This window comes from Arvicanthis niloticus, chromosome 21, assembly GCF_011762505.2.
Source record: "Arvicanthis niloticus isolate mArvNil1 chromosome 21, mArvNil1.pat.X, whole genome shotgun sequence".
NCBI classification, from domain to species: Eukaryota; Metazoa; Chordata; class Mammalia; order Rodentia; family Muridae; genus Arvicanthis; species Arvicanthis niloticus.
Window position 1 is genome coordinate 30,448,164 of NC_047678.1, and position 19,879 is coordinate 30,468,042.

Consider the following 19,879-nt stretch of genomic DNA (forward strand, 5'->3'; position numbering starts at 1 on the left):
GATTAATGATAATCTTCAAGAGCTTTGATTTACTGGGTTAAGAGGATTTGTTACCACCAGCCATAGGGATGGATGGCAGAGAAGGAACAAGCGACTGAGGCAAGCGAACCGGAGCTGGGAAGACCACCATATTGGGCTAGCCTTGGAGGTGGTGACACTGGGACTGCCGGGGCATAGAGTAGCTGGACAGAGCTTGGGATGGTGCCAACTTTTTTTTTTAATATTTCTTGCAATAAAACCATAAGCTCAATTAAACTTTAATTTTCATTTTAAGGTTTTCTAAGACAGGGTTTCTCTGTGTACATATACATACATAGCCCTGACGATCATGGAACTCACTTCTGTAAACCAGGCTGTCTTTGAAGTCAGTTCTGGTTGACTCTGTCTCCCAAGTGCTGGGATTAAAGGTGTACTCTGACACCACCTGGCTTTTAATAATTTTTTTCCTTTCTTTTTCATTTTTAAAGATTTTTATGTGTGTTGCTGTTTTGCCTTTAAGGACACTTGTTAGCTGCTGCATGTGTGCTAGCAATTGAACCCAGGTCCTCTGGAAGAGCAGCCAGTGGTCTTCACTGCTGAGCCATCTCTCCAGCCCATATGCCTTTGATTTAAAAAAAAATGATTTGAGAATAAAGAGGTCAAGAATTCAAAAGAACAGTGAGGAGAGGTCTATGGAAAGGTTTAAAGGAGGAAGGGGGAAAGGATAATTATAGTCTAAACAAATGCCTTTATTTTTTTAATTTGTCACCTGGCTTCTAAAGTGAGAAGCTGCCCACATGCCCTGGTCATCTAAGTAAACCCTATAGCAGTGAAGTGACAGATGTCACAGACAAGTTGCTTGTACAACTAGCCACGGGTTTTGTTCCAGAGATGGATTCTAATAATGTAGCCCTGGTTGGCTGGGAACTAGCTCTGTAGACCAGGCTGCCCTCAGAACTAAGATCTTCCACCTGCCTCTGCCTCCCCAGTGTCTGGATTGAAGGTGTGCACCACCATATTTGGCCTCTTCACTTCTTAGCAACACTGAAATCACCAGCCTGGGCTTGCCAATAGACTTTTATTAACATTGAGGAAGAGGACACATAACATACTCAGTTTTCAAGAAGAGATGTTCAAGGTATATGCCATCAGATAGTTGGGGACAGGACCATTTATCATCATTCGAATTATGCTCACATCATCACAAAATGTTTTGTTATAAGCGCTGCCAAAGAAAAAACAAGATGTCAGTACTCAAATGGGAGTGAAGCTTATCAACTGATAATTAGACTGTGGTTTTATCACAGTCCTGAATTTGTTTAAAACTTTTTAATACTTATATGTCATGTGTGTATGTATATGTATGCACTCCTGTGTTTGTATGTTTGTGTGTGTGTGCCTGTGTGTGTGTGTGTGCAAGTGCATGCCTATGCTAATGTGCATGGAGTGGATAGATAATAACTAGTGGGAATCAGTTCTCTCTTTCACCAATCAGGTTCCAGAGACTGAACTTGTCAGGCTTGGTGGAAGCTGCCTAAACTGCTGAGCCATCTCAGGTTAATTGTGAGTAACTGCACACATTGGCAAAGGCAGACTATCATTCATAGTGTGAGTTCCAATCCCAGACTTCTGCAATAGACCTCTGCCCCACTTCTCAGCCTCAGTTGTTCAACAGATTACCTAGCTTAAGAACAACAAAAGAAGGCGAGTGTGATGCCACATACCTATAAGTCACTCCAACTTAGGAGGCTGAGGCCAGAGAATTGACAGAGTTTGAGGTTAATCTAGGCCATACAGTGAGACCTTGTCTCAGAAAAAAAATAAAAGATTTTAATTTATAAATTTATTTTAAAATTGAGTTCTGTTCCCTTGGCCAAACATGGTCCACTCAGAGCAAATACAGTAAAGAAGCAATGCATCCCTTCCCACTAGGGGGCGTGGAGATGGTGGGGCACATGTCCATCATTCCATTCTCTACTACTGAGGGAAGCCTCTACTAGATCACTGGGGATCTCATAAGTGTCAGGCCCGCCCTGGGCAAGTACACAGCCTCCTGACCGTGACCTTGCAGACTTTAGCCAAAACCTGTCATCTACACTCATAGTTTCCTTTGCACTGAGGTGGTAAAAATGGCACCCCATCTCTCTCTACTCAGCATGTTGAGAACACAGCAAAAGTCCCTAAATTTTGGGGTAAAGATCATTATCAGGGTTCATCCTTTCCATGTGCAAGACCCTGGATTCATTCCCCCAGCACAAGAAAGACAAAATCCCTTCCTTAAATTGTAAGTCTACAGAGACTCGAAAGCAGGTCAAGCCCAAAATACAAAAAGTTCCAGCCATTTACACTAGATTCACCAAAAACAAGTTTCTAAAAATTAAACAATGAACTTGAAATCAGAGGGACATTACACTTGATCTATAGAATGACAGACCCCAATGACAAGTGATCTTTCAGCACCTCATAGAAACCAGAAGGACATGGTAGAGCCCTTTCCAAATCCTGAAGGAGTAGAAAGTAATACCAATTTAAGAAAACCAAGACTGAGTGAGAGGGAGAAGGTTCAGGAGTTCAAGGCAAGTCCTGAATACATAAAGTTTTAGGCTAGCCTTAAATACAGAGCAAGTTTGAGGCCAGTCTTGGGGTATACAAGATGTCTCAAAACATACATGCGCATGCTCAAACACACACACACACACACACACACACACACACTTTACATAGCCAAGGCCTTCTTGAGCGAAACAAAACTAAAGCTATCACAATACCAGATTTTAAAATATATCACAGCAAGCGGTTGTGGTCAAAGCAGAATGAATGATACTGCCATCAAATAGATGAATCAGAGCCTAGGAGAACCTTCACTTTTATTGTTTGGTGATTTTTTTTTTTTAAGGACAAGGACTAGGCTGTCCAATAAATGGTGTCAGGAAGATTCAAAAGTCATCAGTTTCTTATACTTCCCACTACTCAATGATTCAATGATCAATTCATAACACACTGAAGGCAACACTAGACCTGAGACTGGAAAATCATGGAAAGAGAGTCTGTAGAAAAAGCTCCGTGACTCAGCTCTAGGCAGGAGTTCTTGGCTAGGAACTCTCAAGTACCAGCAAGCAAAGCAGGAATTGGCCAATGGAACAGAATCAAACTAAAAAGTCTCTCCACAGCTTAGTGGAGGAAACAAACAAAACACCAAAACCAACCAACCAACAACAAAACATCAATCAAGAGGAGGATGAGAAACCCCACAGAGTGTGGGGGAAAACTGAAATAAGTTTTCATTGTGTATAGCCCAGATTTGCGATGAATTTGAATGTAGCATAGGCTAGCCTCTAACTTGAGGTAATTCTTCTGCCTTAGTTTCCTGCATGCTGGGATTATAGCTGTGTGCCACTATGTTCAAAGGGAGAAATATCTGTAAGCCATACATGTAATATAAATTATACTGGTAAATTGTCATGTGCTGTTGGCCCTTGTTGAAAGGGGACTCTGGGTGAACAACTTCAGTCCCAGGAAGAAACAGGTGGATCTCTGAGTTCAAGGTCAGCCTGATTCCAAGACAGCAGAGGCTAAACAGAGTAAACCTATAAGGGGTAGGGGTGGGGACTCATTTTTTTTCTTTTTCTTACTTTTTTTGGAGACAGGGTCAGGGTGTCCTGCTAAATGTCAATCAACACTTGCTTCAGCAGCCCAGGTGCAGGGTTTGGGACCTGTACCACCACACCACAATCACTGAAGGTAACTTGGGTGAAGGCAAGTACAACTCTAAGGAAAATTAGCCAAATGGAAATAATGACAGCTCACTGATGAAGCAACCCAAGTGGGGCCCACACTCAGGAGAACCCATCCTGCCACTGAAGACAAGACACAAGGATGCAGTCCCCCTACTTCTACTGTGGGCCTGAGACTGCTGACATAATAACTGGATCCCAAGAACTAGCAATTCTTTCTTTTCCCTCCTTCCCTCCCTTCATTCCTAATACATAATCTCTCTCTAGAGCCCTGGCTGTCCTGGGACTCACTATGTAGACCAGGCTGGCATCAAACTGACAAGAGAGCCACTTGACTCTGCCTCCAGAGTGTTGGCATTAAAGGTGTGTGTTATGCTTAGTCAGTTCCTACTTTTGTTTGTTTGTGATGGTTTTGCAATTAACTTAGTCTGGCTGCCAAATTTCCTAAACAGCAGAAGGTGACCTTGAACTTCTGGATCCTCCTGCCTCTACTTAAATATTACACACACACAGCACCATGTCTGATCTGTATGGTGATGAAGGTCATATATATAGTCATATTTTTTTTATAGAAAGTTCATTTCTCCTTTAAAAATACATTTTTACATAGAACTTTTTAATATGTTTAACTGAACTTTAAATGTATTGGTGTGAAGGTGTCAGTCAGATCTCCTGGAACTGGAGTTACAGACAGTTGTGAGCTGCCATGTGGATGCTGGAGATTGAACCCAGGTCCTCTGGAAGAACAGACAGTGCTCTTAACTGCTGAGCCATCTCTCCAGCCTCAGAAATGTTTTAAAATTAATGTCCAGTTTAAGTTAAGAAGCAGAGCTTACCATTGCCGTGAGCAAAGTCTCCAGTTTGTCAGCCGATAACACGTCCTCAGCAGCAGGCTTCTCTCCTCCCATGCATACACATCCAAAGTGCCATCAATAAAGGTGACAATGACATAAACGGGGTCCTTCAAAGAACACCCAAATGTGAGTAGGCTGGAGTCAATGTCAGATCAAAAGACAGAAAGAGGGGCTAGGAGATGGTCCATCAGGTAAAGGCACTTGCTGAGCAAGCCTGGTGCTCTGACCATGTAAAGGTGGAAAGAGAGAGACTAACTCCAGGAAGTCGGCCTCTGGCCTCTGCACGTGCTCATGCTCGTGCCAATGCACAAACACACCCCAACTGTATGAAGTTTGAAAAAATGTAAATCTATTCTTTTTAAAACCCAGTGGAGGGGAAATATTCCAAACGTACCACCCATAGTCTCAAGATCTCTAGTGGGTAGTAAGGAATTCTCTGCAGAATGTTGCCTTCCATGCTAAAGAGCAAGAGAGAGGATACAGTTGAACAGACAATCACGTTCTTGTCACTGACTCCCATCCATTCCGGTCTGCCTTCGTAACCTTCGACCGAGAAATTTGCTACCAGATGTCCTGTTCCAAACAAACACAAAATACACAGACAATTTTTCAATCATTTAAGTAAGAGCAAAATCTTCAGCAGTTAAGAACACTGACTGCTCTTCCAGAGATCCTGGGTTCAATCCCCAGTAACACATGGTGGCTCACAACCATCTGTAATGGGGACCTGATGCCCTCTTTTGGTGTGTCTGAAGACAGTGACAGTGTATTCACATTAAATAAATAAATATATGAATAAATACATAAATACGTATTTTTAAAAGTAAGAGAAAAACCCTAAATGCTTACTGAAAAGCATATCCATATTTCCATGGCATGCTAATCTGATAGAGACAATGAAATCAGTCCATTGTTCTGACAAGTCCATGTCCTAAGAAGTCCATGTCTTTGGCCAGGAAAAGGCAGGCTGTGACACAGGGACAGTCAGTAGCTCAAACTTGGAAAAGACAACTAGACTAGAAAGGACAGTAGAACCCAGTCCCTAATACAAGATGGAAATGGAAACATGTCTGCCCAAGAAAACCATAGCTCACGAGTGTAGTGACCATCAAACAGGCACAAGTTCACTTCTGGCCAAGGAGCCTGCTGCTCCCTTTACTAAAACAAACATCATCATGTGGTAATCCACAATCCCAGCAGAGTCCAGTGGATCTCCAAGTTCCAGGCCAGCCTGGTCTACAGAGCAAGTTCCAGGTTTGCCATGGCTACACAAAGAAACCCTGTCTTGAATGACTAAAAATATAAGACAATGACAAGCATTTATAGTTTATGAAGAGCACTTGTAGGAATCACAGGGGAAAACAGGATTTTTTTTTTTTTTTTTTTTTTTGGTTTTTCTTATTTGGTTTTTTGAGACAGGGTTTCTCTGTGTAGCCTGGCTGTCCTGGAACTTACTCTGTAGACCAGGCTGGCCTCGAACTCAGAAATCCACCTGCCTCTGCCTCCCAAGTGCTGGGATTAAAGGCGTGTGCCACCACTGCCTGGGCAGGATTTCTTTTAAAATTGTCTTTAAATTATTACATTTCTGTAGGAATTCGTGCCACAAGCACATTTATTGGGGCCAGAGGACAACTTGAGGGATTTGGTTTCTCTCCTCCATCATGTGGTACTCCAGGAATTGAACTAGGTTGTCAGGCTTGGTAGTTAAGTGTCTCTCTCCTTTAAGCCAGTGCTTCTCAACCTTCCTAATGCTTCCGATTGAACTTTAACACAGTTCTCATGTGGCACTGAGGGTCACCCCAGCCACTAAGTTACTGTCATTGATACTTCATAACAGTAATTTTGCTACTTTTATGGATTATGATTCAAGTATTTTTGAAGACAGAAGTTTGCCATAGGGGTCACGACCCATAGGTAGAGAACCACTGCTCTAAGCCATTTTGCCATCCCATAATACAGTTCGTTATTGCTTGTCATTTGGGGTTTTTTGTTTTTGAGACAAGGTCTCACTATGTATCCCTGGCTAACCTTGTACTCACTGTATAGATCAGGCTGGCCTGGAACCCAGAGAGATCTGCCTGTCTCTCCTCCTAAATGCTGGGATTAAAGGTGTGTATTACAATGCTTGCAATTTATTTTTATTATTTTTTTAACTTTATCGGTGCGAGGGTGTATGTGTGTGTATGTGTGTGTGTGTGTACACGTATGCATTGGTGTATGTATGCATGTGTACATGCTAAACCATCTTGTCAGCTCCATCTTTTCTGTTTGTGAGACAGCACCCTCTATGACGCTTTGCTGACACAGTCTCCCGATTTTGGGCATGTGCCAGCATGTCTGACCCGAGAATTTTCTAAGGTTTACCTTTAACAGTTAGTTGGTTCCCAATCTCTTCCAGCTTCATATCAAATGTGGCAAATTTTGTGAATTGTTTAGGGCCTCTTCTGGCCATCAGGGTTATCCTGTCTTCCCTTCTTGGGGTCCAGCAGGCTCTTTGGCATGACGAGAAGGAGAGAATGGTAGACACAGGGGCGGAGAATTCTGATGTCCTCAGTAAGCTGCTCAGGAAATACACCTGCAGAGAGTATGGCCCAGTGCAATCAATGAGGAGTAACACCTCTGCAGCCTGGCACATGTGCACTCCAGACAAGGGGCTTTTGAAAGAAACCCAGGAGTGGCTGCATCTGTTCTTCACCCAGCACAAGGCGGAGCAGTCATTGCTCTCATTCAGGGTTGAAATAACTCACCATCTTCCTGCCCCTCCCATCACATTCAGAGACAGAATGGAGTCCCTGACCCAGGTCAAAAGGCACCTTGGTCACCCTACTGTAATGGACTCATCAGGCAGAGATTTGGTTAAGTACATTTTCCCTGTGCAGAGGACTAGTCCACGGCTGTTCTGGGTTTTTTTTTTTTTTTTTTTTTTTTTTAAATGAGGCATTGAGACTGTCTTCTGTAACCCAGGTTGCTTTGAAAGTATGTCGATGTTTAAAACCAAATAAATATGCTTGGGCCCTGAGAAGTACTTGGCCTCTGAGCAGACCATCTCTCTCACAGTACCTAAGAACCAAGCACCAGAGAGCTGGCAGTTAAGAGAGAAGGCAGTATATAAAGCTCTGGGTATGGCAGCACTTATATGAAATGTGTCATGGGGTGGGTAGGCGTGTCAGCCAGTGATAGAAAACTGCTTCCAGTTCCGAACCAGCAAAGACTTCTGGGACTGTTATGTCACCTGCCTTTGTCCTTTGGCTGAGCCACATTTCAAGGACACTTCACTAATAGACATTTGCCATTGTGGTCGGTCACGTGACTGCTTCCAAGCACATTACTATTTCCTGACTATAGGAATGGCTTTCCTTATGATAGGGCCTAGGAGGGCAGGAGTGATCTGCCCAAACCTCCCTGAGGTCTGGACCATCCCAGCATCTCCCACCTTCACCCTGGAGTTGCTACAACAGACCTACCTTTGGCAAGATATGTGGGTGTTTCTTACTCACAAAGACCCATTTCCTCTGTGGAGAGCAGTAGAGTTCGTTAATACCATATTGGAATACATGGACTTTGGAAATGAGGTGTAAGTCGGGAATCCTAAAGATGTAGAGGTCACCAATGGTATCACCTGCCTGAAATCAGAGCACCGGCACCCAGTCAGTGGGGAAAGGTTAAGCATGGAGGAGGCAGTGTTATCTGCTCTAAGATACACCACTGTGTCTTCAAGTCCAGTAACAAGAGATCCAAAGCTCTGAGCAGCCTGTGTCACAGAGCATCTGGGATGATCATGGAATAAGACTCTCTAGTCCTGGGGGGAGATGACTTATTGGGTAATTGTGGAGAGAAACACACACACACACACACAGAGAGAGAGAGAGAGAGAGACAGAGAGAGAGAGACAGAGAGACAGAGAGACAGAGAGACAGAGAGACAGAGACAGAGAGACAGAGAGACAGAGAGACAGAGAGACAGAGAGACAGAGACAGAGAGACAGAGAGAGAGACAGAGAGAGAGACAGAGAGAGAGACAGAGAGAGAGACAGAATAAGAGAGAATAACCCTAGTCCTCCAATGGCCTTTTCTGACCTTCAAGCATGCACGTGATACATAGACACACATGCAGACAAAATATTCACACACAAAATAATTTTTTCCTTTTTGGGTTTTTTGACACTGGATTTCAGGATTTCTCTGTGTAGTCCTGGCTATCCTGGACTCGCTCTGTAGACCAGGCTGGACTCAAACTCAAGAGATTCACCTGCCTCTATGACATGTACCACCATGCCCTGCAGGATTTTTTCTTTTAAAGAAACTTTTGTGGGGCAAAGTAGCCTATTATTTTCAATGCCAACACTCAGAAGGCAGAGGCAGTCTGAACTAAGTGAGTTAGACCACCCTAGTCTACACAGTGAGTTCTAGGCCAGCCAGGACTACATAATGAGATTCTGTCTCAATCACATGAAGTAGGGTATGTGTAAAGATTTTCCAAGTGCTAAAACCCTCTTCCCCAGGACTCACTGGGACGTCAGCGTTATCCTTTGTTCTCAATATCGTTCACATTTTCTCTCTATTGTCTCTACCCAAATTCATGGATTCAGCAATAATAGACATTTCAAAGGCAAGAAGATGTAAACCCACGTAGAAAGATTGTGTGTGTAGGTGTGTGCATGTTATATGTATATTTATGTGTATGTATGTAGTTTACATAACAGGGCACACATGGAAACCAGAGAAGGATGCCAGGTATACTGTTATCCTCTTCTCCTGATTTCCTGAGAGTCTCTATTGAGCCTGGACTTAGGCTGGCTTGGCTCGCAGCCGTCTAGTCCCAGTGACCCTTGTGTTTCCATCCCCTCCACTACTGGGGTTACAGGCACCTTTAGCCACAGCACACTTTTTATGTAAGTGTTAGGGATTTGAACTTGGGTCTTCATGCTTGCACAGCCAACACTACTACCTAATGAACCATCTCTCCCCAGTTTCCAGGAAAGAATTTTAAAATGATAGTTTAAAGAGAATGGTTTAAAGAAATGTACATGAAGTAGGTCAAAGGCTAAGAGATGGCCATGTTTTCTGTATACTGTCATTGACTCTCAGGGTTTGCAGAGACTCCAAGATGGCAAGTTAAGATTTGACTGTAATGGGACCTCAAATTGGCAAGTGTTTTGTTTGTTCTGTGTGACTATTCCAGATTTGGGGGTCACTTACCAAGACAATCGGGCCATCCTTTGTAAATACAGCTTTCAGTGATTGACAGGGAAAGAGCAGCCTGTTAGTCGACAGAGCTTCTGTGTTGTGACAGTCCCACAGTTTGATAGTTTGGTGTACATCTACAGTGACCGAAATGTGCATCTCAGGGAGGGTCGTCAACATCTTGATGTAGGTGGGCTGTTCTGGGCTGACCCAGGTCATCACACCCTGGGGAACAAGAGCATCATCATGTCTGAGCACCTCTAGTTCAACTGCTTTCACCCACCAGCTTTATGTGGAAGCCTCCTCCACACTGGAACCCCTTCTTACTTACAAGAAAAGAGCATGGAAGTTCTAAGCATCCCTCACTGGACATGGGAGCACATGACTAGAATCCCAGCCCAGTGAGGCAGAGGTGGAAAGGTCACTAGAAGCTTGAGGCCAGTCTGGTCTACAATGCCAAGTTGCAGGCCACTTGGAACTACATTAGAAGACTACCTCAAAAAAAGAAACACAGAGCTGGAGAGATGGCTCAGCATTTAAGACTACCAGCTGTTCTTAACCAAAGGACCTGGGTTCAATTCCCAGCACACACATGGCAGCTCATAACTGTCTGTAACTCCAGTTCCTGGGGACATGACACCCTCACAGGGACATACATGCAGGCAGAAATACCTATGTACATAGAAATATAAAGAAATACAAAGAAGGAAAACAAACATCTGGATTATTATGGCAGGAGTCGACAGGAAACAGGACACATACATTGTGCTCAGACACAAGCACACATTCACTATTCAGACCAGAAAGAACATGGCTGTCACATGGCTCACCAGGGAAGGGCACTTGCCACTAAACCTGATGACAGGGCTTCAATCCTCAGGAACCACATGGAAGGGAGACCTAACTCCCACAAACATGTATGAAGAACAATCAGCAGCCCTGTGCTCAACGCCATTTCACCTTCACTAACAGTGCAAGCAGGGAGCATGTGCCTATTGTCACTTCTGGTGGGGCTAGATTTGTTGTTGTTTTTTCAGAGACAGGGTCACTCTATACACCTGGCTTTCCTGAAACTCACTATGTAAACCAGGCCTGCTTCAAACTCACTGGCCTCTGCCTCTTGAGTGTTGTAGTTAAAGGTCTGCATCACCACTTCTGGCAGTATTACCTTTTATAACACATGAAACAAACCTATTTACAATGAATCAATTCCAAAACTGGTTATTGTATCATCAATTCTTTTGTTGTTGTTGTTGTTGTTGTTGTTGTTGTTGTTGTTGTTGTTGTTGTTTCGAGACAGTGTTTCTCTATGTAGACCTGGCTGTCCTGGAACTCACTCTGTAGACCAGGCTGGCCTCGAACTCAGAAATCAGCCTGCCTCTGCCTCCCAAGTGCTAGGATTAAAGGTGTGCACCACCACTGCCCAGCTATATCATCAATTCTTACACATTGCAAATGAGAAAAGCAGATTCTTTTCCAGGCTTTTCTTCAGCTTAAAAAAAAAAAAAAAAATTCAAGAGTCTAGAGAGATGGCTCAGTGGTTAAGAGAACCAACTATTCCTCCAGAGGTCCTGAATTCAATTCCCAGCAACCACATGGTGACTCACAACCATCTGTATTAGGATCTGATGCCATCTTTGGGCATGCAGGTATACATGCAGATAAAGCAAATAAAATAAAAAAAAATTTTTTTAAAAATCACACTTACGTACACGCACTCACACATGCTCACAATCACACACACACCTACACACAGACACTATCACACACACTCACACTCACTCTCACACACACTCACTCACTCTCACATACACACACTCACTCTCACACACACACACTCACTCTCACACACACACACTCACTCTCACACACTCTCACACACTCTCACACACTCTCACACACTCTCACACACTCTCACACACTCTCACACACTCTCACACACTCTCACACACTCTCACACACCCTCACACACTCTCACACACTCTCACACACTCTCACACACTCTCACACACTCTCACACACTCTCACACACTCTCACACACACTCCACCAGCAGCAGCATCAATAACAAAAAGCCAAAAGCATAATTAAATTTAGTAAAATATTAGAGGCAGCAATCAATATAGCCATTTCTAAGCCCTAGCTCCATTTGCATGAAAATTATTAATTACCTCTCCTTCCCTCTAAACATAATCTCCCCTTTGAGTCAATCTTGCCTCCTTTGAAAGGCAACCTGGTGAAGTCCTTGTCACTATGGAGCACAAGACTCAGTCTCACGAGGTTGAGGTCCAGCTCCACTTCGTGCTCCCTCTGCCAGGTACAATGACGATGTACCACTGGATCCTGCCTAGCACTTAGGAGGCAGAGGTCAGAGGGTCCCCATGAGACCAAGGCCAGCCTGGACTGCACAGTGAACTCTAGGACAGCCTGATATTGTCCTAAACAGCCTCCTCCTAACCCCCCACCCCCAAATAAAAACCAACAAAACCCTCAAAACCTCCAACCCCAAGATCATCCTGTTCATTATGTTCCATCTTCAGTTTGCTGTAGGAGACGATGTTTATAAACATTGAGATCCTGTCTAACAAGATAAAAACCCCTTTGCTGGGTGTGTTGGGCCACCCCTTTAGTCCCAGCACCCAGGAGACAGAGGCAGGCAGATCTGAGTTAGAGGCTAGCCTGGTCTACATAGTTGCAGGCCAGCTAAGACTACAGGGTGAGACCTTCTCCCAGACAGACAGAACCAACCAACCTTAAGAATGGATTAATGTTCACTCCATTAGACTCCTTTATCTTCTTTCTGTCTTTTTTGGGGGGCAGGGGAGGGTTGAGATAGGGTTTCTCTGTATAGCCCGGCTATCCTGGAACTCACTCTGTAGACCAGGCTGACCTTGAACTCAGAAATCCACTTGCCTCTGCCTCCCAAGTGCTGTGATTAAAGGCATGTTCCACCATTGCCCTTTTACCTTTTAAAATAAAAAATCTTTGAGAGAATGGAGGATAATGAAGAAACATGTACTGAGGTATCCAGCAGTCACACAGTTCTCTCCTACAATGGCTCAGAGCTGGCTGTCTCACAAGTCAGAGTACACAAGAGAAAAATACTCTTTATAAAGCAGCAGGGACTGCACAGTGGGAATCTAGTGTCATAACACTGAGACAAGCCATGAGCAATGTCCTCAAGAACCACAGGCATGGCTAGTCCTGTGTTCTTTCCCACTGGTACTAGGGTCCCCACCATCCCTCTCCCAGGGCATCATATGGGCCCCTAGCACTCACAACACCATAGAAAACAGAGATTCTCTACCTACACAGGTGTGCTGGTGCCAGATCAAGCAACACTGCCACAGCTGTAGCCGGGTTTCCTCCCCTAAGACACACAGCCCAGGAAGGTCTCAAGAGAACTGTGCTCAGAGCAAACCACACCTTGTTCTGTTAGCTCCTGGGGTGAGGTTCCCCAAACGCCGGTAGACACTATCAGAGAAACAATCACGTGGAGAACAGCTGTGTCAATTGCTCCACACACTCCCAAGAGAGCACAGCTCCACTGTGCTCCCGAGGCAAAGAGTGGGGGCCCATTCTCCTAGTGCCACAGCCAATAAGAGGGCATGGCCAGCTCTCCTCATGCCCTCATGGCCAGCTCTCCTGACTACCACAGGTAGTGAATTGAGGGAGGGCATCACCCCCACATCCATGCCAGCAGATTGCCTCTAAGCACATCTGTAGATATTTCTCTAATTAATCATCAGTGTGGAAGGACTCAGCCCACTGTCGGCAGTGCCACTGCCAGGCTGGTGGTCCTGGGTGGTATAAGAAAGCTAACTGAGCAAGCCATGGAGAGCAAGCCATAAAGAATGACCAATCCTCCATGGTCTCTGCTTCAGTTTTTGTCTGAGCCTCCTCTGATGAACTCACCTCTGAGTTCTTTCCTCCAAGTTAGTTTTGGTCATGGCCTTTTAACACAGCAAAAGAAAGCACAAACACACAAACATGTGGCAAACTATAGTATGTGGTAAATGTTGGTTCTCAAGACTCTCCAGATATCCAGACATGAGATCAAGCTGGATTATGGGATTTCTGACTGTTAGATAAAAACCATGGTTCCTCAGAAACTTCTGAAACAAGTTCCCATCTGCCAAAAGGTATCTTTAGCCTTGTTTTTGCTACTGTTACTATGTAGTATGTTACAATGTACTCTCTTTCCTTACTAGATACATCCTAGATCAAATGAACACAGATTGTCTAACTCCAATATACTTAACAGATACTGGCTCTCATTCCTGTCAGAAATCTGCTAAATGTAATGTTAACTGTTACTATGGTAACTATGTTACTAGGATTTTCTAATGTTACAGCTTACTAGGACAGACAGAGACTACCAAATCCTGACAGTGAACCCCCAACTCCCAAGATCTCTGAGTGATATGGGCAGAGTGACAACAAGACTGCCTAGATTGTGATATGATAACCACTGAGAAACGCCGATCCATTGCCTTGCCCACTGCCAGGGCTTGGTCTAAACTGTGGACAGAGGACACCCAGAGAGTTACATGTCTCATATCGCCTAAGACAAGTGAGTCATTTCTCCCACATTCCTCCCCCACAGGAAAAAGCTTCTCATCTTTGGGTCTAATGGCCAAACTACCTCTGCCCCAATCACGATGTAATTGTCCACTGCAGGTATCACAAGATGGATGACTGTACTATCTCCAAGGGAAATGACTGAGCTGACAAGGTAGCTCGAGCTGTTTCACCCACCACAGGACACTCTTACACTCCTCCAAGGTCCTTACTTCCTTGACATCCCCCCTCATAAATAACACTAACCTGTCATTTTGCCTTTTGCTTCAGACCCTGACCTCGGCCTACCAACTCCTTAATGTCATGCAACCTGGGCACTTTAAAGACTGCTGGTTATGTGTACCCCCTGAACAAACTCACAATTGCCACTTACAGCTTCTCCAGTGACCCTGTCAAGTCATCTTACTTCACCTTTCACCAGCTGCCCTGACTCTGCTGTTGCCAAGACCCCATACCTTTTCTCTAGCACTCTTAATTATAGACTTAAGGTGTTTCTCATACTAATCTATATAATCAACTATCATATTCACAAGGTCAAATTTTCAAGTTTCCTTTAATTGTCTTTTAAATGTAAACTTAAAGTGTGTATCATCGTGCTAAATTTATATATATTCAATCTTCCAGATGGAAGGAGAAAGCCCTTCTTGCTTTTTCTGCTCCACAAAAGGTTTTTGTCTTCCCTAAATGCATCTACAATAGTGGTCATGCTGTTAAGAGATTTATCTCTTTTGTAAACTTATAAGCTCCAGGAAACCCACTCAGATCCACCTCTCATAGATTAAACAGACTCCATCTAGATAAGTACACTTGCCAATCAATAGCCTGAGTTTCCACCTGTTACCTATTCCAGAGGATGGGATTTCTCTCCTGTTCCCTGGGATTGGGACTTCTCTCACCCCAACCACCAAGACCTAAGGGTTTCAAATGTACACCTAAGAAGAAGATTCTCCCCAACATACTTAACTTTATTCTCTATCTCTAATATATATATATATATATATATATATATATATATATATATATATATATACACATATATGTGTGTGTTTCAGCATCTTGTTATGTCCCGGCATCTACTCAAAATCTGCATCCAGGACAGCTCCAGAGAAGCAACCCACAGATGCACCAGATGCACCAGCACCTGCTCTCACAGACACAGATGCTTCTACTGGACCTGCTTCTTCCTATCCACAGATGGTCCCACAGATCCTGGATAGCAAGGAAACAGCCAATTCTCCTAAGACTGGACCAACACCCCCACCTCCATTTTCTTATGTTTCCCAGGGACACAACACCTCAAAGTCAGCAGGAAATGGCTAAAGCTCACAATGACTCTATCCCTGGTTCACCACCACCTCTTTCTAGTTTCTCCTTTAAAAAATTGAACCAAAATGGAGAAATGTCAGCTCCAGCCTAGGCAACAGCCAGGTAGGCCTGGCTTGCCATGAAAGGGTATGTTTGTCCCCTCCTTGCTCTCTCTGCCCCTTCTGTCTGGCTCTTTTCTCTCCATAACCACTTTTTCCCTCCCCTCCCCCACTATCTCTATGTTTTCTGACTGGCCTCTCCTCTCCTCTCTTTCTATCTTTCTCTGTCTCTACTCTCTTCTCAACTCCCCTTCCTATGCCCTAAATAACCTCTATTCTATACTAAACACATTGTATGTTTGTTACCTCAGAGGGAAGGGATGCCTCAAGATCAGCCTACCAAGGCACCTCTCCCACCTCACCGATTCTTTGCTCTACAAAACATATCCTGGCCTTTTAAAAAGACAACACAGTCTACTTCTTCCTCTGTGTAAACCTCTGGACTCTTCTAGATGCCTCTGGCAGCTCTCTCATATGTACAGTAAACAACCTTAATCATTATCATGGAGAGTCATGTCGGTGGTTTCTTTAATGCATCCCCACAAATAGCTTTAAAAAGCATCTCAAAGCATTTCCAGCAAAATCAGGAACAAGACAAGTATATCCACACTCTCTACTCTCCCTCAAAAAGGTATTGTTTTAGCTAGAATAATCAAACAAGGGAAGCAAACAAAAGGGATGCCAATAGGAAAGAGAAGCCAGAGTTGCCTCATTTGCAGACACTATGAGCCTGTACTTAGAGATCTCGAGACTCCACAGGAACACTCTTAGAACTGATAAATTTCCAGCAGATTGATAGGCTATGAAGTTAACATGGGAAAAAAATTAGTGCCCTTCCTATACAGCAATTGACACAGTGAGAGGGGATCAGGGAAGCCATCCCATCCACAGCAGCCTTGAAACTCTACCCTGAAACGGCCTGGTGGACGTGGTACACACTTTTAATCCCAGCAGGCAGAGGTTGGAAGATCTCAGAGTTTGAGGCCAGCCTAGTCTACAGAGCAAGTGTCCACCAAGGTTCTTACACAGTGAAACCCTGTTCCAAACCAAAAATACAACAACAAACAAACCCTGGAGCAAGAGGCCAGAGTGATAGGTCAGCAGCTCAGAGCAAGTAATGCTCTTGCAGAGGACCCTAGGTGGGTTCCCAAAGCCTACACAACATCTCAGTCTCTGGCCTCGGCCAGCAGGCACCAACCACAAACTAACACAGGCACACACACATATAAAATAAAAAAATATATCTGGCACCAACCATAAAATAACAAGGCACATACATAAAACACATATCTTAAAAAGGAATACCTGGGGAAACCCGACCTAGTATGTGAACAATCTCTATGATGAAAACTTTGAAACACTGACAGGCACTGCAGAGATGGCTTAGCAGAGGACCCAAGTTCAGTGCCCTCAGCTTACAGCCATGTGTAACTACAGTTTTAAGGGACTTGACACCCTCTTGTGACCTCCAAAGGCAGCAGACACACTTGCATCACACATATATGCACAGAAAACACTCATAAAATAATTAAATCTAAAAAAAAGTAAGAGGGAAAAAATCAGGTGTGTGGTGTAAACCTTTGACCCGAGAACATGGGGAGCCAAGGTAGGCAGATCTACAGGGGGACTTCTACGACAGTCAGGTCTATACAGGGAGATCCTGTCTCATCATCACCAACAATAAAAAGATTAAATCAGAATTCACATCCAGATAAATATTGCTACTCATCAGCCAAACTCACCTTGTGAATATCCCAGGTGGAAATCTGGGCCTTGGAATTTACCATACAGACAACTGATCTGTCTTGTCGATTTCTTGTTAAGCCACGCCCTGAGAGATAACATGCATATTCCCGAAATCCTGCAAGGAAACCCCAACAATATTTGGACACCAGACAGTTGAGGGGCACCTCAAACCAAAGAAGGTATCTTTCTTTTTCCTCTACCTTGTAGAAGGCTTGTATAAAACTTGTGGGAAGGATGAAGCAGAGGCAGTCAAGCACACTGCAGGTTGGACATTGGTTCAGATACAGTTACTCTTTAATGTGCTCCTATAGATACAAAATGGGTATTGGGGGCTGGGTCTGGAACTCAGCGGGGAGAGTGCTCAGTTCTCTTCCTAGAGGCCTATAAACAGTAACCCAGTTCTCATTTGGAGGAAGAAGGATCAAGGTCATTGGTGTTTTCTACATGAAGAATTTGAAGTCAGCCTGTGGTACACGAGATCTTGTCAGAAAGAAAGAGAAAGAAAGAAAAGAGAGAAAGAAAGAAAGAGAAAGAGAGAAAGAGAGAGGGGGGGAGAGAGAGAGGAAAGAGAAAGAAAAAGAAAAAAGAAACAAAGGAAAAAAGAAGCAAAGAAAGAAACAAAACAAATTAAACAGCCAGATAAAAGATGTCCCAATCCCAGTGAAGGCAAGCTGCAGATCTTGAGTTTGAGGCTAGTGTAGTCTACAGATCAAGTTCCAGGCTAGCCACAGCAACATAGTTTCAAAACAAACACAAAAGGTAAGGTTTTTCCCATCAGGAGAACCAATTCCACAAAGTTGTCTACACACACACACACACACACTCACACACTGTGACATGTACACACATCACATACATGCTAAAACTAATATGTGAAAGAAATTTAAAAGTATCTCTGCATCATAAAGCAGTTCTGAGGAAGTTTTTAGAAAAAAAAGATAACTACTGAAGCCTATCTAGTAATTTTCCCATTAAATTCTCTCTCTACTCTGGGAAAGGTATGAAGCCTTCAGGCCAAGGGAGCGATATATATAGACCTGGTTTAAGATTTTGAGAAACCACTCAGCAGATCACAGATTGGTTCTATGGCTAGGTTAGCACGGTAGCCACATCCCATTAAACTACAAGTCCCTTCCTCTTAATGAGTGAGAATGTAGGACTGCAGAGAATGGGAAAAACCAAGTGGCTGTCTCTTCTAGCGAACCTGATGTCTTCGTGTGAATTTCTTTGTAAGTGAAATCTTTTAGCTTTGCCCGGGACTTGGTGTGTTCTTGCCATGTTCGGTAAACAAAGAACTGCTTCCATGTCTCTGTGCCCAGGAGCTGTGGGGTGACGTCCTCACAGAAGAACCATCTCTTCACACAGAGCTTCCTGCAATGCACAGTTGCAATCTCATCAGGCTGACCCCAGTCACCTCACCTTAGAGCCACAGTTACAGTGAGCACAACTTTTATTCACTAACCATCCTCACACAGCAGAGGTCCTGGTCCAGACTCAGAAGGCCTCCTCTTCCCTTCCTGCCCCATCTCATCCCTTCTTCCCATCCCACCCTTCCCGTCTCCTTACTTCCACAGGATGTCACTGCTTGCAATTGCATTCCAGTCCTATGGGAGAGAAAAGAATCCTTAAATCAACAACAACCGCCTTCCCCTTGCTCTCAATTTGGTCTGTGCTGGGCCTACACAGGTTAATCAAGCACAGTCCTAGCTCCCCAGGCCCAGCCAGCCTGGAGAGACCTACCCCAGCAAACACAAGTCACCTTGGGAGGGCTCAGAGGAAGGAGGGCCGGTCTCCACAGGTCTGACAGGGAGTCTCAAGGATGCCACATATCAGCAGCACGTCTCCTCATGGCAGCTTGTTCTTTTCATTTAGCAGAATGTTGTTGTCACTGTTGCTGCTCTGAGATAGGGTGTCTAAGTAGCCTGGGCTGGTTCTAAATTCATGTAATTGAGTATGACCCAAACTCCTGCCATCTTGCTTCCACCTCCCAAGTGCTTCAATTACAGGCATGTGCCACCACTCCTGCCTCATTGAACTGTAGTTGAGGTCTTCAGAGTGGATAATGCTAACCCATGAAAAAATATATATATCCATTTCCTTTTCTGTAGGTTGGCGCTCCTGTTGGTCAAGAGAAGCAGCTGAGTTCCTGAGACATTAATGTGTCAGAGCTGAGTAGACAGGTCTGAATAAGGTAAATGTAAGGAGGAAAGGGAAAGGAAGGGAAGGGAAGGAAGGAAGCCAGGCTGCGTGAGTACAATGCTGGGGTAGCTGAGACTCCAAGACTGAGCAGGAAAGGCCCAGGGCCTTATGGTGCACCAGATGGAGAGTTCAGCCAAGGAGCTTTTACCTTGTTCACTTGGGCAGCCTGTAGCAAGCTGAAGGCATCCAGATAGGAGAAGATTTTCCACAGGGGCACATAAGGCAAAGAGAACTCCATCT

General features: G+C 44.2%; 1 protein-coding gene across 1 annotated transcript; it reads right to left on the reverse strand.

The window, feature by feature from the left end:
- Nucleotides 1-1,098: 1,098 nt before the first annotated feature.
- Nucleotides 1,099-19,081, reverse strand: LOC117693831 (F-box/WD repeat-containing protein 15-like). Its single transcript, XM_034484598.2, has 9 exons — nucleotides 19,007-19,081; nucleotides 18,645-18,811; nucleotides 17,437-17,555; nucleotides 9,766-9,975; nucleotides 8,032-8,190; nucleotides 6,932-7,142; nucleotides 4,962-5,140; nucleotides 4,550-4,674; nucleotides 1,099-1,204 (listed from the first exon to the last, which is right to left on the reverse strand). The coding sequence occupies exons 3-9, from the start codon at nucleotides 17,479-17,481 to the stop codon at nucleotides 1,099-1,101; spliced, it is 1,035 nt and encodes a 344-aa protein (XP_034340489.2). The 5' UTR covers nucleotides 17,482-17,555; nucleotides 18,645-18,811; nucleotides 19,007-19,081.
- Between the last annotated feature and the right edge of the window lie 798 nt (nucleotides 19,082-19,879).

Bases quoted from the DNA above. Each gene is read 5' to 3' on its own strand.
- LOC117693831 (XM_034484598.2), bottom strand. From the start codon at position 17,481: ATGGTAAATTCCAAGGCCCAGATTTCCACCTGGGATATTCACAAG. The intron at 7,143-8,031 runs GTAGGTCTGTTG...TACTCTCTGCAG, and splicing joins ACCCACATATCTTGCCAAAG to GTGTATTTCCTGAGCAGCTT. The intron at 4,675-4,961 runs GTACGTTTGGAA...TGTTCTTTGAAG, and splicing joins AGATCTTGAGACTATGGGTG to GACCCCGTTTATGTCATTGT.